Raw genomic sequence first — 24,821 nt, forward strand, 5'->3', positions numbered from 1 at the left:
AACATCCATAGGATAGAGAAAGCATCTAGAGAAAACATCCATAGGATAGAGAAAGCATCTAGAGAAAACATCCATAGGATAGAGAAAGCATCCAGAGAAAACATCCATAGAATAGAGAACGCATCCATAGGATAGAGAACGCATCCATAGGATAGAGAAAGCATCCAGAGAAAACATCCATAGAATAGAGAACGCATCCATAGAATAGAGAACGCATCCATAGGATAGAGAAAGCATCCAGAGAAAACATCCATAGGATAGAGAAAGCATCCATAGAATAGAGAACGCATCCATAGGATAGAGAAAGCATCCATAGGATAGAGAAAGCATCCAGAGAAAACATCCATAGGATAGAGAAAGCATCCATAGAATAGAGAACGCATCCATAGGATAGAGAAAGCATCCATAGGATAGAGAAAGCATCCATAGGATAGAGAAAGCGTCTAGAGAAAACATCCATAGGATAGAGAAAACGTCTATAGGATAGAGAAAACATCTAGAGAAAACATCTATAGGATAGAGAAAACATCTATAGGATAAAGAAAACATATAGATAAAACATCTAAAAGATAAAGAAAACATCTAGAGAAAACATCTAGAGAATTCGTCTATAGGATAGAGAAATCATCTAGAGAAATCATCTATAGGATAGAGAAATCTAGACAAATCGTCTATAGGATAGAGAAATCATCTAGAGAAATCATCTAGAGAAATCATCTAGAGAAATTGTCTATAGGATAGAGAAAATATCTAGAGAAATCGTCTATAGGATAGAGAAAACATCTAGAGAAATCGTCTATAGGATAGAGAAAACATCTATAGGATAAAGAAAACATATAGATAAAACATCTAAAAGATAAAGAAAACATCTAGAGAAAACATCTAGAGAATTCGTCTATAGGATAGAGAAATCATCTAGAGAAATCATCTATAGGATAGAGAAATCTAGACAAATCGTCTATAGGATAGAGAAATCATCTAGAGAAATCATCTAGAGAAATCATCTAGAGAAATTGTCTATAGGATAGAGAAAACATCTAGAGAAATCGTCTATAGGATAGAGAAAACATCTAGAGAAATCGTCTATAGGATAGAGAAAACATCTAGAGAGAAAACATCTATAGGATAGAGAAAACATCTATAGGATAGAGAAAACATCTATAGGATAGAGAAAACATCTAGAGAAAACATCTAAAAGATAAAGAAAACATCTAGAGAGAAAACATCTATAGGATAGAGAAACCATCTATAGGATAGAGAAAACATCTAGAGAAAACATCTATTGGGATAGAGAAAACATCTATAGGATAGAGAAAACATTAAAAGATAAAGAAAACATCTAGAGAGAAAACATCTATAGGATAGAGAAACCATCTATAGGATAGAGAAAACATCTAAAAGATAAAGAAAACATCTAAAAGATAAAGAAAACATCTAGAGAAAACATCTAGAGAAAACATCTAGAGAAAACATCTAGAGGATAGAGAAAACATCTATATGATAGAGAAAAAACATCTAGAGAAATCGTCTATAGGATAGAGAAAACATCTAGAGAGTGGCAAACTGCTGCCACTGGATGCTTCTAGCCTACAATTACTCCCAAAATGCCATTGATTGCAATGCAATGAATTGAATGTGGTTGAATTGATAGCGTGCCTCCCATAACTGGCCATTGCGTATATCCCTCATACAATAAAAGCAACTCAATCTGGAGGTGAAAAATGTTCAAAACCACGTGCAAGGGAAACATAGACAGGAGGAGATGAGCCTGTGGGTTAATTCAGGTTTACAGTGGCCAAAGGTGAACCAGGGAAGTTTGAGCTCTTTGATTAATAACTAAAATAAAAATACGATTGTATGCCTAGTCATTCAATAACCTTCTTATTCATATAAATAACACATCTAAACTGATCGAGGATATATTGTAACTTGCCCTGTATGCTACAGAACAAAGTCTGGACAGAGCAATTTTGTAAACAAGTTATCCGCTTGTGTTTCAACAACACACGACTTCATACACAACCTATTTCATGGGAAGTCCAGTGTTCAGGGTGGAATTGTAAACTGGAGGCGAACGAGCCAACTTCAATAGCGGCTGGATTGTTTTGAGCAAGCGTGTCAATCAACAGAACAGCGCCCAGAACCACTGGCGGCCACTCCTGCTGAAAAGTAGCCGACTTATACAATTTCCAGGGCGCGCAGACTAGGCTACTGTATATAACCCAAAATGTAACACTGGCAGTAACATTGGCAATAGTAGCGAGGTGTTTAATAGCGTGTAGCCTAAATCAGTAGAAGCAAAGAAAAAACAACTAAAATGCATGCTTTCTGTGTAGGCTAAATCAAAGAACATTTTGAATGTTTACCAACCTGGCAAAGCGCGGGGACTTATCCTGTGCCAAAGCGCTGATGTTCGGAGTTTGTGTCACAGACAGACAGTCAGTCAGTCAGTTCTGTGTTTTCTGTCCCTCTCCTGAGCGCTAAATTGTGCTGATGTTTTCACTTCCTCTTTCTTCGCCTTCTGTTGGTTGGCTCCGCTCTCCTCCGAGGCTCGAGCAGCGATGCGAGGGACGTCGACCAATTAAAACCCAACAAACAATTGAACAATTGAATGGGACAACAGGACACTCCCCGTTGATGTGTGGCAATTATTATGATAGCAAATGAATAATGTCATACTTGAACCTCGGGATAAGCGTTTAATATTTCATAGCTATCGATGAATTAATACATAATATATCAAAGACAGCATATGGGGGTGGGGGTTAGGCCTATAACCTTGTAGCCTACCACCTTTATTTGAAATAAAAGGGGGAAACTGACTTTGATTGGGTAAGACCTTAAAATTAAAATAATATTGAACATTCAAATCTGATACCTTTGGGACATAGCTTCTCCCTAGGTCACGTTTCACAATATATGTAAACAGACAGTATATAGATGAGAATAATAGACAATCATACAAAAGCTAGAGTACAGTACAGTCAATACCATACTTAATTAAATTCATGTCATATAGCTACACCTACTGGTTCCAATATCTAAGCTACCCAGCAGGAGAGAGAGAAAGACATCTCAGAGTGAGTGATCTGAACTGTTGCCCCTGTGCCATGCTCACACAGCTCTCCTCTCCACAGTATATCAACAGGATTAATATATGGCCATGTGCCTCTACTCTCTGTCTGGAATCTAATCTGGGTTAATGGTGTCCAAACACCCATCCTGATGAACCTGTCTGTATGACTGAATCCTGTGGCCTTCTCTCTAGTACGAGATCACAGCGAGGTCAAAATGAACGAAGCCACGTAATATGATCAGTATTAAGTGGTGTTGCACAACATATTTGATTGATATGAGCTATCATACGATAGTTAAAATGTGTAACAATATTTGTATTATCTTTTTAATACCCACAAGAATTTGTCTGAGCCATCTAAACAGCATAGATTGTTTAGAATTTGAAATCAAATCAAATCTTTTCCAGTTATTGACCACAGTACCTTTGAGCCAAGTCGGAGCATAACTATAGCCAATGGAATCTGTCAAGTTGACCGTGTCAATTGTGCCATCATTCAATGTTAGGGCCGGATGACATGGCAGTTTGTGGCAGAGAGAAATGGCATACACAAAAAGACAGATTGTATCCTAATTATCTTTAGACTAACTTCCCTGATCTCAAGACCGTACTGACACTTCCTAACTGACCCTAACCCATTATCCTGCCCCATAAGATAGAATGGTTCAATATAGAGCTTTCTTTGCTCTAACTTTGCCAAAGTGGCAGTGTCTCAGTGAAAGTAATCTAGGAGATTCATGTCTGCTTCTGCTCAGAGAGAGAGAGGGCTACGTGGTGCAGCTGGGACACACTGTTTCAATGCTGTTGATTTATCGGAGGCCTTTGGCCAAAGAAAGGAATGGAGGGAGTTGCCATGGGTAGGAGGATGAGAGAGAGGGATGGAGGAGAGAGATCAAATAAACCTTTCAGTTACTAGGAAATATATACACACACACACACACACACTAACCATTCTGACGCACAAATAGACCCCTTCAGGCTTAACTACATGCAGAAACCACTGGGACGCTAATCAAAATTCAAATACATCTCCCCCCGAAGGACTCCTTAAACAGTCCTCTTATTGGGGTCATTAAAATAAGCAGCGCATATATCTGGTCCTCCTCTAGCTGATAGCACACTTCTCTAAATGAACATCCTATCATTAGGGAGGGGCAAAGTGGAGAACTATTTTGATGTGCTCTGCAGGGTGTGTTAGTGTGTCTGTTTTTTGTTGTTGTTGTACTGACTACAAAACGGCACATTAGTGAGTCACACTCCCTAGTCAGCCATGGGCTTTCTGAGGTCTTTCAAGATCAAAGGGTCTTCTTTCTTTGCCTTTCAAAAGGAAACAGTGCTAACCAGTGTTGCTTCTTGAATGGGATATTATAGTGGATAGAGATGTGTCATGCTAAGAATCGATGAAGGACAAGAAAGACCTACACAAAAGTTGGCCGTGCGTTGCATCATTACGCCGATTCTGTTGTAAAAACAATTTGCAACAGAAACCATTTCCTCATATGGAAAAAATAAACGGGAGTTTCTATTGGACAAATTCAGTTAGGTCCCTCCCCGTTTGGTTCCGTTTATGATTCTTCAAGGTAAATGGTTTCCATGATGAATACACTCCCGCCGGGTGTTGACGGACGGTGGAGATTCAACATGTAGAATCGTCGGGATATAAACAGGAAATGACAGCCAATGTTCTGTGGTCAGAGGTAATAGAACGGTCAACCGTTGCGCACGGACGATGTCCGTGTTAGCTGGTCTTGTCCTTGTCATTATCAGTCAATGGCCAAACAAAATGCATGCAGTTGAAAAAAATTGTAAGACAATGTGAATAATGACAAATTGAAAGTATTTTTTACGTGCCTTCAAGATTAATTTGATGAGTAATAGAGGCTTTATCCTTGGCCACGCAGAACACACTGAAATACAGTACATTCTCTCTACCTTTCTCAAGCTGGATTTAAATAAAATAGTTAAATTCCAACCTCAATTTATTCCAAATATTTATGTACAGTAATAAGCATTCAAACATCCATCAGTGTCATTTGGAAGAAAATAAATTTGGAAAAATATGTGTTGCAATTTTCCCCACTCTATTTGTCAAAACAACAGGCCTACAATCAAGCTAAATACGAAGCAAAACCATCTCTAACAACATGCTCTGTTTTGTCACGTTTTCATTCGGATCTGATTCATCAAGCCAACATCCTTCAAAACAGCTACAAACTGATTTCAACTAGTCTGGCTGGCTCAGCCCCCCCCCCCGGGCCAGTCATGTCATTACCCATGCTATAAGGGCTTTCTGAGATCCTCGCCTGAGGGGCCCTACATTCACAATCAGCATTGCGGATCCATAGAATCTTATTCTGTATGATCTAATGGAATAGAGGCATCAACCATATGAGGGATGGGACAAGTCATGCATTATTTAAAGGCTCAGATGGAGGGAAGAATACTGAACCAAAAAGGGTCCTCTAGTGTGCACTTCGTAGTGTGCCATTGAGGCGACCCTGAGCCAATGGGTAAGAACCACCATAGCTGCTCACTGACTGATAGACACTGCAGTGTAGCCATCTCCCTGCTAGAACAATCCAGGTAGGTTCCTATGGCTCAATTGGACTCAGAACAGTCACTGGTTTTGGAGGACTTGTGCTTCCTCCTCTTCTTCCTCTTCTTCTTGTCCTTCTTCTTGTCCTTCTTCTTGTGTTTCCTCTTCTTGCGGTCGCTGGTGGAGGAGGAAGAGGAGGAGCTGTCCGAGTCAGAGGAGGTGGTGTCCTGCAGGAGTTGCTGCAGCTGCTGGATCCTGGAGAGAAAGGAGAAATGGAGAGAGAGAGGAGAGATGGAGAGAGAGAGAAAAAGAGAGACAGGGAGATGGGTTAGAACCATTCAAGAAGAGGCATGGTATGATGAACTGAAACACAGTGTCTTCGCACACTTCTTGGAATATCCCAGAGGGTTTTCCTCTATAATCATTGGCCATTTCAGATTTCACTCAGAAGTGTCCCAGGTTATGAAACAAGTCTTCTAACAGTGATGGTCAGCTGACAGCTGGAAGGTACTGAGTATGGGGGTTATGATGTGCTACAGATGTTTGCAGCTAGTGCTAAAGTGGGGGGAGAGAGAGAGAGAGAGACCATTTCAGGCAGCCAGCAAAGTAGCTCTGCAGCTCACACAAGACCAGATCAAATTTCAAGATGCTGAAACACTGCCTGAGAAACAACATTTCTCAATAAAATATGGATTTAACACGAATGATCAAACAGTTCACAGACCGAGGCATCCACTTCCTTTGATTAGCCCAAAACCTTACATTTCCATTGATTCGGTATGCTCAGAGAGGAACCAGAGAGCTTGTGCAAGTTGCAAGAGACTGAAAACAACTCAAACGTGGCGGTTCCCAAGTGATCCTCAAACTTCATTAAGAATTCATCAGAGGAGCGTTATCTTCAACGTTGACAACTTCCACCCAGAGAACAGAGACGTAATCATAAGGACTGTTCAAGGCAAGCACTCAGAGAGATCTGGGTTGGCTCGTAGGTCCTCTAGCCAAGTCTACCATGGTTACATTTCACTCTGTCTCTCATATCATCATAGCTTATATGATCCTATAGATTGTAGAACATGTCCATCGCACACTCTCTCCAATCATACTCACATGAATCTCTCGTATTGCACCCAATTTCAGATGGTACTTTAAAACTTCTCTATATACACCCAAGTTCACATTCAATGTTGTTCATAGTAGTTTTTAAAGTACTTTTAATCACCGGTCAGCTTTCAGGATGTGATTGATTTAGCCATTGACTTTAGTGTGTCTTTTGATGACGCTGAGCCTTTTCTTTTTATTACTTCGTTGTTGTTATTTCCCTGTGCTAAAAGGCACTCAGTTAATAATAGACAATTCTGACTGAGACAGTCGGAAAATGAAAGGGTTAGTTCACACTAATTACAAACTTATGTCATCTTAACACTATAACTGGAAAGTAGCCTAGTCTATAAAAGCAGAGTATCGTCATCAGAGACTGAAGATTTGAGTTTGTTTACTTGGCTGTAGCTAAGCATCGGCATTGTTGAGACAAAAACAAAGAGAATCGTTAACCTCTTACACTTATGGTGGCGCTATTTCATTTTTGGAAGAAAAACGTTCCCGTTTTAAACAAGATATTTTGTCACAAAAAGATGCTCGACTATGCATATAATTGCTACTGTTCGAAAGAAAACACTCTGACGTGTCCAGAAATACAAATATCTTCTCTGTGCGTGCCCTTTAACGTGAGCTTCAGGCAAAACCAAGATGACTTGGCATCCAGGAAATGACAAGGATTTTTGAGGCTCTGTCTTTCATGATCTCCTTATATGGCTGTGAACGCAAGAGGAATGAGTCTGCCCTTTCTGTCGTTTCCCCAAGGTGTCTGCAGCATTGTGACGTATTTGTAGGCAGATCGTTGGAAGATTGACCATAAGAGACCACATTTACCACGTGTCCGCCCGGTGTCCTGCGCCGAAATTGGTGCGCAAAAGTCACCTGCCAGTATTTTTCCATGGGGCACAGAGAGAGAAGCAAGCTTCCATGAACTGCATGTCAATGAAGAGATATGTGAAAAAACACCTTGAGGATTGATTCCAAACAACGTTTGCCATGTTTCGGTCGATATTATGTAGTTAATCCGGAAAAAGTTTCACGTTGTAGGTGACTGCATTTTCGGTTCGTTTCGGTAGCCAGGCGCAATGTAGAAAACGGAACGATTTCTCCTACACACAGACGCTTTCAGGAAACACTGCGCATTTGGTATGTGGCTGGGAGTCTCCTCATTGAAAACATCAGAAGCTCTTCAAAGGTAAATGATTTTATTTATTTGGTTATCTGGCTTTTGTGAAAATGTTGCGTGCTACATGCTACACAAAATGCTATGCTAGCTTTGCATACTCTTACACAAATTAGTCAATTTCTATGGTTCAAAAGCATATTTTGAAAATCTGAGATGACAGTGTTGTTAAGAAAAGGCTAAGCTTGAGAGCAAACGCATTATTTTAATTTTATTTGCGATTTTCAGAAATCGTTAACGTTGCGTTATGCTAATGAGCCTGAGGCTTAGTCACAATCCCGGATCCGGGATGGGGAGTTTCAAGAGGTTAAGTCCCCTGTGACTGTGCTCCAAAATAGCTTGTCTGACTCAACAAACATGACTATATATTCTCCATCATGCAGGTTGGAGATGCAAGTGCTATAGACACAGGACAGGGGACCGAGAGTGTCTCTTCTTCATCATGAAAGGAAACCCGAAACGGAAGCAGTTCAGAGTAGAGGTCCACTGGCATGGCCCATTTCAACTTTTCATAACAATCCATAATCAGCCTTTTTGGACGCCAATTATGGCCCATTTCATTGAAATCTACAAGGAGACGGCGTGGCAGGCTGACCACCTGTTACGCGAGTGCAGCGTCAAAAGGACCTTGTGGTTGCAAGGAGCCAAGGTAAGTTGCTAGCTAGCATTGTACTTATCTTGTAAAAAACAATCAAAACAATCTGGATTCCTTTGATGAAGAAGGGACACTCTCGGTCCCCTGTCCTGTGTCCATAGCGCTTGCATCTTCACATAATCACTTGTTAACTACACATGGTTGATTTGATATTACTGGGTTAACTAGCTTGTCCTGCGTTGCATGTAATCAATGCGGTGCCTGTTAATTTATCATTGAATCACAGCCTACATGTACTTCAACTGCGCCAAACGGGTGATGATTTAACAAAAGCGCATTTGCGAAAAAAGCACTATCGTTGCACAACTGTACCTAACCATAAACATCAATGCCTTTCTTAAAATCAATACACAGAAGTATATATTTTTTTAAACCTGCATACTTAGTTAAAAGAAATTCATGTTAGCAGGCGATATTAACTAGGGAAATTGTGTCATTTCTCTTGCGTTCAGTGCAAGCAGAGTCCAGGTATATGTAACAGTTTGAACCGCCTGACTCGTTGCGAACTGTGAATTAATTTGCCAGAATTTTACATAATTATGACATAACATTGAAGGCTGTGCAATGTAACAGGAATATTTAGACTAAATTTCACTGAAAGAATAAACTTTTTGTTTTCTAAATTATAGTTTCCATATTAATGACCAAAGGCTCATATTTCTGTGTTTATTATATTATAATTAAGTCTATGATTTGATATTTGATAGAGCAGTCTGACTGAGCGGTGGTAGGCTGCAGCAGGCTCGTAAGCATTCATTCAAACAGCACTTTACTGCGTATGCCAACAATTCTTAGCAATGCTTGAGGCATAGCGCTGTTTAGGACTTCAAGCCTATCAACTCCCGAGATTAGGCTAACAATACTATAGTGCCAAAAATAACATCCAATAGTCAAAGGTATATGAAATACAACTGGTAGAGAGAGAAATTGTCGACGCGTCATAATTCCTATAATAACTACAACCTAAAACTTCTTAAATGGGAATATTGAAGAACTGGGAATATTGAACCACCAGCTTTAATATGTTTTCAAGTTCTGAGCAAGGAACTTAAACATTAGCTTTTTTTACTTGGCACATATTGCACTTTTACTTTCTTCTCCAACACTGTTTTTGCATTATTTAAACCAAATTGAAAATGTTTAATTATTTATTTATGCCTAAATATATTTTATTTATTTATTATATTAAGTTAAAATGATAGTGTTCATTGTTCATTCAGTATTGTTGTAATTGTCAGCCGATTAATCGGTATTGGCTTTTTTGATCCTCCAATAATCTGTATCGGCGTTGAAAAATCATAATCGGTTGACCTCTAGTTCAGAGTGGTGAGTCTCGTCCGTCCAATACACCAGACTACCTTAACGATGACCAACTCCAAACAGTAGAGAAGGGGATAATATTTTCATACATTCTTCTGAAAATATTTTTTGTTGATAATAAGAGGTTTATATTTTTCATAATACAGCCAGAAATTACCTTGTTTCTTTTTCATTGCGTTTGTTTTCTCGGATCAGGTCGTACATTGGGTCTTCGTGTGCCTGCAAGAAACAGACGGTTTAGCTACATATTTACAACATTTCAAAGATAACATGCATAGCAAAGCTCCAATGATAACAAGCACTGCGAGGTAAAACTCCATTCAGGTATTGTTTTTAGGCAACATTATTTCCACCCTTTCAACTCTCCTCTGCCGGAATAGCATTTTAAAATATGGTTCTATTACAAGATATGATACACTTGCACTTATGATAATCATTGCAGTGGCATTGTTGCATACAGGCCTACAGAACAACTGCCCTGTGAATCTGCTGAGGAGTCCAGATCCAGAAGCATTCAGCAGCAGCACAGATACCTAATGCATCCCAAATGGCACCTATTGCCTATATAGTGCACTACTTCTGACCAAAGTCAATATAGTTCCTGGTCAAAAGTAATGCAGTATATAGGGAATAGGGTGCCATTTGGGATGCACATATACTGTATCCAGCTGCATCAATCAAGCATGCTCATGGTCCCAAGTAGGCAAGCATGCAGACATCCCCAAAGGGTTATGGTTGGGACCAGACGTCCCAAGAGGTTAAGGTTGGGACCAGGAGCAGGCGTCCCCAACCTTGGGGACGTCTACTCCTGGTCTCAACCGTAACCCCTTGGGGACGTCTGCTCCTGGTCTCAACCGTAACCCCTTGGGGACGTCTGCTCCTGGTCTCAACCGTAACCCCTTGGGGACGTCTGCTCCTGGTCTCAACCGTAACCCCTTGGGGATGCCTGCTCCTGGTCTCAACTGTAAGGTTGGGACCAGGAGCAGGCATCCCCAAGGGGTTACGGTTGGGACCAGGAGCAGATCTAACCAAGGGTGTCTGCCAATACCAATCCTGGGGACTCATGTTTGTTCAAACCCAGCAGTAACACATTTTATTTAAGTAGCCAAAAGGCTTGATGATTAGTTGAAAGATGGATGAATGGATGGACAGATGAGACTCACCACTCTGAACTGCTCCAGTTTCTGGTTTCCTTTGATGAAGAAGGGACACTCTCGGTCCCCTGTCCTGTGTCCATAGCGCTTGCATCTCCAACCTGCACGGGGCGAGGGAGAATATAGTAATGGTTGTACCACAAACACGTCTCCTGGCCCCTCAGAAATCCCCCAAACAAGCTTGTGTTGAAAGAGATTCATATGTATCTTATATGGCTTGTAGGCTACACCTGTTTATGACTGAGCCGACATCTGACTAAATGTTTCTCTGTTCTAACCTCGGAAAAGACACGCAATTAAAAATCACATTCAAACATTTTGCCAATGTATTATCTGGAACATATTAGGCTTTGGAATACCACAGGAGAACAAATGAGAACTTTGTAGACTAACCCTGTATGCCTTCTGTCCCCTCGCATATCATGAAAACGAGTGGGAGGAAGGGACAGAGGGAGGGATGGAGGAATTATTGGTGGGAAATAATGAAAGCCTTTGTTCTTTGAGGGACAAGCAGAACAAAAGTTAATCTCCGCTACACTGACTCGAAAATTGAAAAACAATAGAACTGGGAATCAAAATGGCACGGCCTTGCGATCTGGAGGCCGCCTTTGAATTTTTTTTATTTTACTAGGCAAGTCAGTTAAGAACAAATTCTTATTTATAATGACAGCCTACCAGGGAACAGTGGGTTAACTGCCTTGTTCAGGGGCAGAACGACAGATATTTATCTTGTCAGCTCTGGGATACGATTCAGCAACCTTTCGGGTTATTGGCCCAATGCTCTAATCACTAGGCTACCTGCCACCCCTTATATATGGGGTGGCAGCAATGGTTTGAGAAAATTACAACATTTGAAAGATACATACACATTATCAGGCAAATCTTTTTTTATATATTTACAACTTAGATCACCTATGCTGGCCTATGGAGTCCCTTAGGAAACCCAACTACCAAATCATCCAATAATGGGATTTCTAAATAAATTATCTAGGCTCCTGAAAGGACTTCTCTCTATAATATATAAACAACTTTAGGAAAGCTCATATTCTGAGCTAGCCATTCAAAAGTATGGTTCACAGATCAAATTGAATCTGAACAACCCTTTAACTGGAACAGAAAATGGACAAATATGACCTTGGCATCTCGTAATCTGAACCATCAACTTATACATTTTAAGTTAACAGACTGTATTTAATACCAAGGAAATGTTTTACGGTGAGAATTGCCAAAACTCCCAACTGTTCACTGTGTCCCCTAAATAAGGTAGGCACATTCCTCCATATGACGTGGGGCTGCATTGCAGTTAAATGTTTCTGGGGCAAAATTACAAAATATATTTAGAAGTGCATGAATCAAAACATTTAATGCTTAGCATCTACTACTAGCAGTTACTATTAGAAGTTATACCATTAGATGTATCGACAGAGAGAATTAATGGTGCTAGTCAAGGAACAATTGAGGCCTGGACAAATATACTTGACTCTGTAGAGAGTAATCTTGTTTAAAGCCCAACACATACATAATATATACAGTACAAGTCAAAACTTTGGACACACCTACTTATTCAAGGCTTTTTCTTTATTTTGACTATTTTCTACATGTAGAACAATAGTGAAGACATCAAAACTATGAAACAACACACATGGGAATCATGGTGTAACCAAGTGTTCAACAAATCAAAATATACTTTATATTTTAGATCCTTCAAAGTAGCCACCCTTTGCGTTGATGGGAGCTTTGCACACTCTTGACATTCTCTCAACCAGTTTAACCTGCCTTTCCAACAGTTTTGAAGGAGTTCCCACATATACTGAGCACTTGTTGGCTGCTTTGTTGACTAGAACCCCCAAAAAATTATCATATTACTCCAGTGCTAGCCTCCCTACACTGGCTTCCTGTCAAGGCAAGGGCTGATTTCAAGGTTTTACTGCTAACCTACAAAGCATTACATGGGCTTGCTCCTACCTATCTATCTGATTTGGTCCTGCCGTACATACCTACACATACGCTACGGTCATAAGACGCAGGCCTCCTAATTGTCCCTAGAATATCTAAGCAAACAGCTGGAGCCAGGGCTTTCTCCTATAGAGCTTCATTTTTTATGGAATGGTCTGTCTACCCATGTGAGAGACGCAAACTCAGTCTCAACCTTTAAGTCTTTACTGAAGACTCATCTCTTCAGTGGGTCATATGATTAAGTGTAGTCTGGCCCAGGAGTGTGAAGGTGAGGGGAAAAGGTTCTGGAGCAACGAACCACCCTTGCTGTCTCTGCCTGGCCGATTCCCCTCTTTCCACTGGGATTCTCTGCCTCTAACCCTATTACAGGGGCTGAGTCACTGGCTTACTAGGGCTCTTTCATACCGTCCCTAGGAGGTGTGCGTCACTTGAGTGGGTTGAGTCACTGATGTGATCTTCCTGTCTGGGTTGGCGCCCCCCCTTGTGTTGTGCCGTGGCGGAGATCTTTGTGGGCTATACTCAGCCTTGACTCAGGATGGTAAGTTGGTGGTTGAAGATATCCCTCTAGTTGTGTGGGGGCTGTGCTTTGGCAAAGTGGGTGGGGTTATATCCTTCCTGTTTGGCCCTGTCCGGGGGTGCCGTGTCTCCTGACCCCTCCTGTCTCAGCCTCCAGTATTTATGCTGCAGTAGTTTGTGTCGGGGGGCTAGGGTCAGTTTGTTATATCTGGAGTACTTCTCCTGTCCTATCTGGTGTCCTGTGGGAATTTAAGTATGCTCTCTCTTTCTCTCTCTCGGAGGACCTGAGCCCTAGGACCATGCCTCAGAACTACCTGACATGATGACTCCTTGCTGTCCCCAGTCCACCTGGCCGTGCTGCTGCTCCAGTTTCAACTGTTCTGCCTGTGATTATTATTATTTGACCATGCTGGTCATTTATGAACATTTGAACATCTTGGCCACGTTCTGTTATAATCTCCACCCGGCACAGCCAGAAGAGGACTGGCCACCCCACATAGCCTGGTTCCTCTCTAGGTTTCTTCCTAGGTTTTGGCTTTTCTAGGGAGTTTTTCCTAGCCACCGTGCTTCTACACCTGCATGTCTTGCTGTTTGGGGTTTTAGGCTGGGTTTCTATACAGCACTTTGAGATATCAGCTGATGTACGAAGGGCTATATGAATACATTTGATTTGATGTTCCTTCACTCTGCGGCCCAACTCATCCCAAATCATCGCAATTGGGTTGAGGTCAGGTGACTGTGGAGGCCAGGTCATCTGATGCAGCATTCCATCACTCTCCTTGGTCAAATAGCCCTTACACAGCCTGGAGGTGTGTTTTGCCCTGTTGAAAAACAGATTATAGTTCCACTAAGCGCAAACCAGATGGAATGGCGTATCGCTGCAGAATGCTGTGGTAGCCATTCTGGTTAAGTGTGCCTTGAATTCTAAATAAATCCCAGTGTCACCAGCAAAGCACCCCCATACCTCCTCCATGCTTCACGGTGGGAACCACACATGCAGAGATCATCCGTTCATCTACTCTGCGTCTCACAAAAACACGGTGGTTGGAACCAAAAATCTCCAATTTGGACTCATCTGACCAAAGGACAGATTTCCACTGGTGTAATGTCCATTGCTCATGTTTCTTGGCCCAAGCAAGTCTCTTCTACTTATTGGTGTCCTTTAGTAGTGGTTTCTTTGCAGCAATTTGACCACGAAGGCATGATTCACACAGTCTCCTCTGAACGTTGAAATGTGTCTGTTACTTGAACTCTGAAGGATTTATTCGGGCTTCAATTTCTGGGCCTGGTAACTCTAATGAACTTATCCTCTGTAGCAGAGGTGACTCTAGGTCTTCCTTTCCTGTGGTGGTCCTCATGAGGGCCAGTGTCATCACAGCACTTCATGGTTTTTGCAATTGCACTTGAAGAAACTTTCAAAGTTCTCAAAATGTTCCAGATTGCCTGACCTTAATGTCTTAAAGTAATGGACAGTCATTTCTCTTTGGTTATTTGAGCTGTTCTTGCCGTAATATGGACATGGTCTTTTACCAAATAGGGCAATCTTTTGTATACCACCCCTACCTTGTCACAACACAACTAATGCTTAAACGCATTGAGGAAATAAATTCCACAAATTAACTTTTAACAAGGCGCACCTGTTAATTGAAATGCATTCCAGGTGACTACCTCATGAAGCTGGTTGAGAGAATGCCAAAAGTGTGCAGAGCTGTCAAGGCAAAGGGTGGATAATTTGAAGAACCTCAAATATAAAAAATATTTGGATTTGTTTAACACTTTTTTGGTTACAACATGATTCCATGTGTTTCATAGTTTTGATGTCTTAAATATTATATAATGTAGAAAATAGTAACAATAAAGAAAAACCCTTGAATGAGTAGGTGTCCAAAATTTTGACTGGTACTGTATGTATATAGCCGGGTAGGGGAGCAGGGGGTGACTGACGAACAACCCTAGTTGCTTGAGGGGGTGGGGAAACATGATTTCCGGGAGTGGAACTGTTGGATGGAGAAATGTTGGGTTGGTGGAGGCCCACTTATTTTAGTTTTTTCCTGTTTAAACTTAAATAATTATTATTTATTTTTGTATTTCTTACTGTTTTATTTTGAGTGGCAGCCTACAGGTACAGGTTTTATAAACGTATAATCTGAGATGGATAATGTACCTGCATTGTGGATGCAGGACACTCATAATAACCCTCTGTGTTTAAACTCACACTGCATGACCTTCACCTCCTTCCCCAGAGGCATCCACAGCCCTTTGGTGGGGGCATGAGCCAGGAAGTCCCTAGCATCCTCATTTCCTGGATCAGCAGGAATACAGTCCTCTGGTTTGTACTCCTCCGCCTACAAAAAGTCACTGTGTTTCAAGGTGATGCAAGATGCCACATATTGCAGTTTCCATAATAATGTATTTCAGCCTGAGTGTCAGTCTGCTTGTGCTCTCATGCCAACTCATCGTCATGCTTTGGCTTGACAACAACAGTCAGAGCTGGCAAGAACACAAACGGATCTTGGACCAGGTTAAATACATGTCCTTCTACTGATAAATGAGTTATTCCATAATATTTCTGTGATTCATTAACTGGTAATAACGCAAGCAGACAAACATGTGCATCTACTAGACCTTTATGAGTCCAGGAGGAGGTTTTTCATAACTGCATAGAGGGGAAAAGAAAACAATGCTTGTGAGAATAAATACGATGATCCAATTTGTGCGTAGGTAGCTAGGTACCCCTTGAACCAGTATCTGAGCAAAGGAGACGATGATATGAATCATGTCACACGCATCGTCTCGCTTGTCCAGATGCTGGTTAAGGTAAAGGTACCCCGTGTGCAACTTCTACCAGCCAAGGCACAGTATCAGAACTGAAATAATGGAATGAGTTGTTAGCATTAAGGCTAAATCCCAAGGCAGATCAACTACAGTTACGTTTTACTAATACACAATTTCGATACCACCGAAAAGGGTGTCCTTTACTCACAAGGTCTCCAAATGCTTCAGCTTTTGCACTTCTTGGTTGAGTTTTCTCGCTTGTTTCTTGAGTTTTTCTACATCGTGTTTTGATTCCTTGTGCCTTTTGCGGTCCCCTCTGTCCTCCGAGTCTCTCGATCTCTTTCTACTAGACATCGCAATGTCATTGGGTAACTAGCTATGTTTATGAAATAACCGTTTAATTTGAGTTTGATACGATTTCTAATCACAAAGTCGTTCAAGTGAATCACTTTTTAGAGAAAATACATTCGGGACAACGTCGGGACATTTTTCTCGAACTCTGCACAGCTACTTCCTGTTTCTGTTTGCGCATGCCATCTGTAAACGCAGCGCCGCCTGCAGGTCAAATTTCGTCGAGGACGCTTGATCAACAGCAAGGTCTATGGTTGGGTAAGGTGAGGTCTGTGGTGGTTTATAAAGAGCATTTATTCATGCCATTCTTCTTTGGAGTTTAGTGGCAGTTATCCTTATCAGCAAAGGAGCCCACTCTATATTATACACAATAATGTTCTTATTCTGTGTGGAACCAAAGGGCTCCCAAGGCACTGCATCTCAGTGCAAGAGGCATCACTACAGATCCTGGTACGAGCCCGGCCCGGTATCATTCCCGGCCGTGATTGGGAGTCTCATAAGGCGGCGCACAATTGGCCCAGCGTCATCTGGGTTAAGCGGGGGGTCTGGATGAGGTACACCATCATTGTAAAATAAGAATTTGTTAACTGACTTGCCTGGTTAAATTAAAAGGGACAATATGGGATTCATACTCTAAAACCATTTTGGGATGTTAAATTAATGAGCCATTGATCATTTGAACTTAAAAATGCCTCATGAGTTGTTAAACTGCTTGCTTTGTAAACAAGGTAATAAACAAACAGTATAGTTTCAAAACATGGTTAAAATATAATCTTGATCTCATGGATCGTCAGTCCTTGCAGCAATAGCTCTGAATTTGCATGGTTACATTTATACAGCCCCATTCCTGAGGTGTTTAACACTTAATGTTCTGTAGCACTTCATGTGTAAGCTGAAAACATACATTGTGAATGCCAGTGTAGTAAAGTACTTCAGTAGTAATTCAAAGTATTTTTACAGTATCTGTACTTTACATCACTACATTCCTAAAAGAACAATGTACTTTTTACTCCCCCCCAGCCCCCAAAAGTACTCGTTACAGTCTTAATGCTTAACAGGACAGGAAAATATACAATTCACACAGTCATCAAGAGAACCCCCTGGTCATCCGTACTGCCTCTGACTCAAACACAATTTGTAAATGATGTCTGAGTGTTGAAGTGTGCCCCTGGTGAGCCATGAATAACAATGGCACCATCTGGTTTACTTAAAGGAATTAAAAGTTACTTATAAATTTTGATAAAAGTACATTTAAAACCAAATACTTTTAGATTTTTACTCAAGTAATATTTTACTGGGTGACTTTCACTTGAGGAATTTTCTATTAAAGTATCCTTACTTTTACTCAAGTATGACAATTGGGTAGACATATCTTCTTGAAGTTCTATCATGTAACACAGTAATAAGAATACCTGAAAACATTTTCATTTCACAGAAGCAAGGTGTAAAAGGAATATAACATGTGAGGTATTTCAGTATTCTGTGAAATGCTACAGACTCACACATTGGATTGATTAAACATGTCACTAAATGCAATAAAAGTGTCTAATTGACATTGTAAATCTAAACATAAAAAAACAACTTCAAAACAGGTAAAAGGTGAAGCCTTCAAACAGCAAAACCAATCTTCAACAAACATGAAACTACTGAAACAAAGTCACGTTTGCATTGTCATTAAGGTTCAGGCATATAAACAATTTCAATGTTAAGTTGATGCGTCCCATTCATCCAAATATGATCTCAAAACCACCAGTATACAAAAATTTGACCTTTACATAAAAGTAAAACATTTGGCAGTGATCATGAAATAGTAGAGCCACACAAACAAACCTGTAAACAGCTACAGATCATCTCTACTTGGACAATAACCTCAAGAGAAGAGTGGGAAAGTCTATGAAAATAAATGACAACCAAGTAAAAAATAAAAACATAGTTCAAGAAGCATGAAACTAAAGCGTGAATATAAATGTGTAAGTAATTTATCATATAAATGTGATTGTAACAAATAAAAATCACCCTGTCAATCAAAACATCCCATAACTCGAATTAAGTTATTCTGCTTGCCTCATAAATAACATGGAAGAAAAGGGGGAGCTTTGCTTCCGATGCAGTTCCCGCCATCCATAGGGACAATGGAATTCCTGGACGATGCCGTGGTGTGGGGCCATTATGTTTGAAGAGCTCTACGGAAGGGGGACCTCAGGGGTAGTTGGGAGGGGCAATTTAAAAAAATATATATTTTTAAAAAGTTAGTGCAACAGGAGGCCCTGTATTACTTATTGACTGACTGCTGACCCATCCCCCGTTCTGAATTCCAGGAGGACCATTCTGAATTGCAAGCAGGCCAAAGAGCCTGGTGCATCAGTGTCATATCATGGTGGTGAAAAGGCTGACTGTTGGGTCATAGCAGTGGAGCCAAGTGTTTGTCAGTCATTCAGAGGGAGGATAGTAAAGTCTTTGAGTCCTCCCCTTGGTCTTCTGGTTGTCTTCCAGCATGAGGAACCTCTTGAGGCGGGAGAAGGCAGACTTCTTCACACTGGCGGGCTTGGAGGCCAAGGAGGAACTGCAGGTCTCAGAGGATATCGACCTGGAAATAATAATGTCAGAATCTACACACTGACACAAATTAAAGGTGACCTATTGAAAAGTGTAGGACCACAGTGTCCATCAGTTTAGTGATATCATCCATTGCCCTCACTTTTCAAGAAGTCCCTTAAATGCTGATTTTCACCTATGCGAGATGTAGACTATATAAATAAAATACGTGACAATGTAGGTACCAGAGGCCTGCTATTCTTTGTTTACCTTGGTGTACAGCAGGGTGTCTTGTCATTGGGGGCAGACGTTGGTATGCCTATGGCATTGTTTCTGTTGGTCGACTGGGGACTGTTGCGTTTGCCCGTGCTCCCGTGGCTCTTGGAGAGAGCGGCCATGAAGTCCCTGTTGACACCGTTGTGCCTGGGCGTGTTGTTATAGGTGTGGCAGGTAGCCATCTGATGGGGAGAGGCGGACGGGATGAGATTATAAATATGAGTAATGGGTCTGTCTTTACAGGTGACAAACTCGTTTCCATTTCATTTCACATAAGGAACATGATTCTCCTGTGGAGATGTTTTTCAAAATCGATCCTTACAAGGACAAAGACCCTATGATCCCTGGTCAAACGTAATGAACTACATAGGGAACAGAGTAATGATTTAAGAGGTAAAACAAAAACAGGATCTAAACAATTACTTTCTTTTGGTTGAACCAGTTCAGAACTTCATTTTGCTGGTTGGAAAGAAAATACATAAAAAAGTTGTTCAAAACTAAACGATTAGAAAATATTTTGGTTCCAACCCCTGCTCAAGACGGTCACTCACTCAGCATTTCAAATATTTCCTCGTTGCGCTTTTCCATTAAATATTGTGTGCATGTAAATCAAATGCAATGAGGCACATGCAAAGCCCATGACATCGAGCCTAATAGATTTACTATATGACATTGGAAATGCAATACACACTTGAAACTAAACCACTGGGAGTCAATGTCACAATGTTGTTCATGTGATACAAGAAAATGATTGGCATCTCCTGGAACCCTGCCTGTCCTACCCGACAACAACCCTTTGTAGCCTGAAAGTTTAAAGTGCATGTGGTCATTTTATGATTTGGTACTATAAACAGCCACACAACGGGCCTGTCACACCGTCCACTGAAACGTTACCAGCCTATAACGTGCCCCGCAGCACATGAAAATAACAGGCATCAGTCAACAGTGAGCAAATCCTTACTCAAGCAGATCAAAGTGTTATGCTTGTAGTAACAGAACGATGACGAAATCAAGTCATCTACCCCACCCTACGACGTCAGGACTCCCATAATCTGTCGTTGACAGACTACGTAAACATTTTTTAGATTTTAGTTCTGGGTTAACCGAGAAAAGGACACCCCAAAAACAACATCACTGACAAGCACATCCCAAATGATATCCCAAACCTATGATACCAACACATCCATCATCTCCCTGAGGCAAGCTGCATCCATAGGTGTTATACGAAACAGAAACAAAAAACGCAGTCAGTATATGAGGAGTCAGGCTGTTGACAGCGCTGAATGCTGATGCTGTGCAAAACAACTCACCGAGACGAAGGTAGCCATACTGCTGCGAAGGGTCTAGACTAGTCAAACAGATGGCGGACTAGTTTCTCTGAACTAGTTGATAGAAGTTCTCAAAGTAAAGTTTCGCTGAGCCAGTGTATTAAACAAGCAGGAGCTTCGCGCTATCTCTGTTTGACGGAGCCTGGTGTTCCCAGCTTTATAAAGTAGAGAGCAGCAGAGGCCGAGCCCAACAGCTGTTCAGCCAATCTTTCAACAGCAGAGGCGGGAGGGGGCTGGGAGTTGAAATGTTTTTGATTTACCCGGTTGTGTTGTCACGGACTGTCACTGGAGCCACTTCCCATGCCAACAACCCTAATCCATACTCACATCCTCCAGCAAACTCTGGATTAAAGTGCTCCCTGGAAGACGAAAAAAAACTATGAAAACAGAATGATACTCTCAGACACACTGAAAAGGTTTCCCCTATTTAGATTAGTTGGTGATGTATAGATATCGCCTTATTTTTTTGCAGGGTTAAATAAGGCCATAAAGGAAGTCAGTCAATGGTAATATGGCCAAAAATCAGCACAATCTTGTGTTCCATTTTCACATATAATTTTGCACATCATAGGCTGGGATCTTCAGACAAAGAAATCAATATTTTGACTATTAGCATTCGTTCAATACATTTTAAAATAATAAAAGCACCATACAGACAGTGACAGTATTTGATAATGGAACCTAGCAGGTATCCACTTGTTTTCTCATCTGATTTTTACATACATATTAAATGGGAAGTTCAGTATTTTACAACATCATGTTAGATGGTTCCTCTCCCTGAAGAGAATAAACTGTAATCTATGTTTTGGTTCTCTAAACAGCCATGACATATTTAAGCTAACTTTAGCTACAGGCAGCTAGCTCAGGTGGCTAAAGTTAGTGGTGTCTTAAAAGAAAACAGAGCCATGGATGACAGTTTCTCCTAACCCATAGTCTACTTTCAAGGTGAGGAACCAGAGAACATTAAGTTGAAAAATACTGAACTTATATGTGGACAATATATTTGGACTGGGGACAAGAACTGTGTGCCACCAATATTGAGAGGAAAATACAACCCTGGCCTAAAAATGACCACCACTGCATACAGAATGTCCTACTGATCTATATCAAGACATACTTTTCCTTAGGCTGATTCATATCTGCTATGCAGCCATTGTATAAAAGTAGACAGTAAAAGTTGTATTTATAGGTGATCCTAACAAAATATTCTAACAGTGCCATGGTGACAAAATGTGAACAGCAATGACTACTAACTTTGTCTGTCCTAGAATAGGCCACCAATAGAAATGTACGTTGATAGATGCCTGGACTCATCTCAAGCTGTAGCGAGGAGAGCTCACAATAAAAGCCTCCATCAGAAACATTACCCCAAACCCCCCTCAAAATAGACAATGCTTCCCTAAACATTTAACAATAGCAATCAGCTCATGAGCAATGTTAAGGGTGAACAAAACATTAGGAACACCTGCTCTTTGCACGACACAGCTTTCACCTGGATTCAAGTGGTCAGCCTATGATCCCTTATTGATGACACTTGTTAAATCCATTTTCAAATCGGTTTAGATGAAGAGGAGGAGGAGACAGGCTCAATAATGATCTTTAAGCCTTGAGACATGGATTGTGTATGTGTGCAATTCAGAGAGTGAATAGGTAAGACAAAATATAAGTGCCTTTGAACAGGATATGATAGTAGGTTCCAGGCACAATGGTTTGAGTGTGTCAAGAACTGCAACGCTGCTGGGTTTCACAAGTTTCCCATTAAGAATGGTCCACCACCCAAAGGACATCAACCAACATGACACATCTGTGGGAAGCATTGGAGTCAACATGGGCCGGCATTCCTGTGGAACGCTTTCGACATCTTGAAGAGTTCATGCCCTAATGAATTGAGCCTATTCCGAGGGCAAAACAGGGTGCAATGCAATATTAGGAAGGTGTTCCTGTTTTATACACTGGGTCTGAATATGGAGACATCTCTGGTACACCCACTCTGCAGGTTGTCCAAACTTGGTATCCCCTTACACTTTTTGATCAAGTAATGTCCATGATTGGCTAGTAGAGAGTCCACACACCTGTCCATACTAGCATACCATTTAGAATGCATGCCTAATAAATTGCTTCATGCCAAGAAGTATACAAGTGTGGATAGTTCTTTAGATACTGAAAGGGAAGAACTCAATCCAACAGAGAATACTGCCTTAAGGCAGGGGAGTCAAATTCAATCCACAGAGGGCCAAGTGTCTGCAGGTTTTATTTTTTTCCTTTCAATTAAAACCTAAACCTGGTGAGGGGCGTTCGTTACTAATGAGTGACCTTAATTCAATGAAATACAAGGGTGGAGTGAAAACCTACAGACACTTGGCCCTCTGTGGAATGAGTTTGACACTGCTTAAGGAGTTTAGAGAGGTGGCAGCGAAGGGGGTGGGTGTGTCTAGGCTGCCCAGGCACCTCTGGTGGATAGGCTAACATCATCCGCTGGCAGGTGATACCATACTCTATCTAGTGACATGACACCTAAGAAAAGTTTATTTTGCCCAGTGATGATTTGCACATGGTCTGGTATGACTGACGCAGAGAGATAGTATCTAGGCTTTTTACTCCCTCTAACTTAGCTCTACCTAACCATAATTCCACCACAAAAATTTTTTTTTAAAACTCCAGCCCACTCCGGAAAGACCCATGTTTGTCGAAAGGTGACGAGAACCATGACACCGACCAAATGAAATCTTGCAAGATCATGTGCAGTGTCTAATTTAACCCTAATCCTGTAACATGTATCGTCTGTGTTGAATACCTACACGTAAGTCACTAGCTAAGGAGAGTGCAGTGCATTCATCAGCTCATTCAAACCTGTTGATTCTGGCATGGGTGCAGAGATACAGGCATAGAGCAGTCTAGTAGCATGTAGACTGAGGGTATGTAGATCTGAGGGGGCCTATACATTTGCTAGTTTGACAGGACTCAGGATAGGCAAGAGAGGTGCCTAGTATGTGCAGTCCGAGCATTTGAAGGGCAAACACCTAAACAAAAAGTCAAGCAAAATACCTAAAAGTTTAACCCTTCACCGCTGAAAATAAACAAACACGTCTAGAAGTCAAAGGTCACCAATGCATGCAGAAGCAAAAAATGTTAAACCCTCCCACCTTTCCAGAATGTCTGTCCCATCCTTTGAGAGTAAACACAGAGTAAAGGTAACCAATTTAATAACCAATAACTTGCCTAAACTGCATGTGCAACCTACATATTCAAGCAATTAAAGATGCCTTGTGATGAAATGAGGTCAATTCCATCCCAATTAAATTTGCATTGCAGGTTTCAGGTTGTGGTGACTCACCCTCCTCTGGATTCTTGTGCTGCCCCATACAGTCTTTCCCACCTGTTCCCCAGCAACAGAGGCTCCCCTCCTCCCCCAATCCTAACCTTCACCATTATTGGCAGAAATATAAAACTGACCCGAGATCAGCATCTATCTTTTAGGGGCAACTTCTCCATACTCTGCACCAGACTTCCAGAGAGAGACAGGTCAGCAATAGCCTAGATACTTCTGGACTAGACTGATCATGCCTGGAATGCCAACAGCACCTGCTGGGTCTTTTAGACTTCAGCATTCAAACAGCAAAAGGTACCACATATTTTTTATGTGAACAGGGGTCATAAGCAATCTCTCTTCTACTTGCATATTTCAGAAGTTATTTTCCTTTTATCTAAAATCCGGGATGGGCCAGCAGATCAATTCTAAAATAAAATTATAGAAACAGACATACAGAGACAAGCACTTACGAACAACATGCTAACAAACTGACACACACAACCAATCAATTCTGCAGATGGACCCTTTGTCTTCTATTAATAGGCTATGCTCCATAAATACCAGCCTTTCCCTCCCCTTCCCCCTCTCTCTCCTTTTGCCCCATCATCATCCCCCTCTCCCTAATCGCTCTCCCTCCCTCAGTCCTCCCTGTGCTGCCCCAAGCCAGGCTGGTTGCTGTGATGACCTTGTCTCTGGGGCTTCAACAGGCATCACTGCCCTTGATTCCTACAGCACTGGTGGTTGGTGGTGGCACA

The 24,821-nt window shown here is 41.2% G+C and overlaps 2 protein-coding genes and 1 pseudogene across 2 annotated transcripts in view; all 3 read right to left on the reverse strand.

The window, feature by feature from the left end:
• Window positions 1–2,512, reverse strand: part of LOC135549666 (engulfment and cell motility protein 1-like) — a 216,435-nt gene extending 213,923 nt beyond the window's left edge. Inside the window, exon 1 of the mRNA XM_064979847.1 lies at window positions 2,371–2,512. The gene's annotated coding sequence lies outside the window, so the exon portion shown is untranslated. The remainder of the gene's footprint in view (window positions 1–2,370) is intronic.
• Window positions 2,513–5,037: 2,525 nt separating this feature from the next.
• On the reverse strand, window positions 5,038–16,812 carry rp9 (RP9 pre-mRNA splicing factor). Its single transcript, XM_064979850.1, has 6 exons — window positions 16,475–16,812; window positions 16,117–16,147; window positions 15,707–15,836; window positions 11,029–11,120; window positions 10,023–10,084; window positions 5,038–5,867 (listed from the first exon to the last, which is right to left on the reverse strand). Exons 1-6 carry the CDS (start codon window positions 16,618–16,620, stop codon window positions 5,675–5,677), a joined length of 654 nt encoding a protein of 217 aa, XP_064835922.1. The 5' UTR covers window positions 16,621–16,812; the 3' UTR covers window positions 5,038–5,674.
• Window positions 16,813–17,360: 548 nt separating this feature from the next.
• On the reverse strand, window positions 17,361–20,941 carry LOC135549668 (UPF0711 protein C18orf21 homolog; annotated as a pseudogene).
• Between the last annotated feature and the right edge of the window lie 3,880 nt (window positions 20,942–24,821).

Source organism: Oncorhynchus masou, chromosome 12 (assembly GCF_036934945.1).
Source record: "Oncorhynchus masou masou isolate Uvic2021 chromosome 12, UVic_Omas_1.1, whole genome shotgun sequence".
Classification (NCBI taxonomy): Eukaryota; Metazoa; Chordata; class Actinopteri; order Salmoniformes; family Salmonidae; genus Oncorhynchus; species Oncorhynchus masou.

What these genes read in the sequence shown, in the direction of transcription:
- rp9 (XM_064979850.1), bottom strand. Translation starts at nt 16,620, where the DNA reads ATGTCTAGTAGAAAGAGATCGAGAGACTCGGAGGACAGAGGGGACCGC. An exon ending in CTGAAGCATTTGGAGACCTT is followed by an intron (nt 16,148 to 16,474) that starts GTGAGTAAAGGA and finishes CCCTCTATGCAG; the next exon opens with TTATGAAAAACCTCCTCCTG. An exon ending in CGCAATGAAAAAGAAACAAG is followed by an intron (nt 5,868 to 10,022) that starts GTAATTTCTGGC and finishes CTTTCTCTCCAG; the next exon opens with GATCCAGCAGCTGCAGCAAC.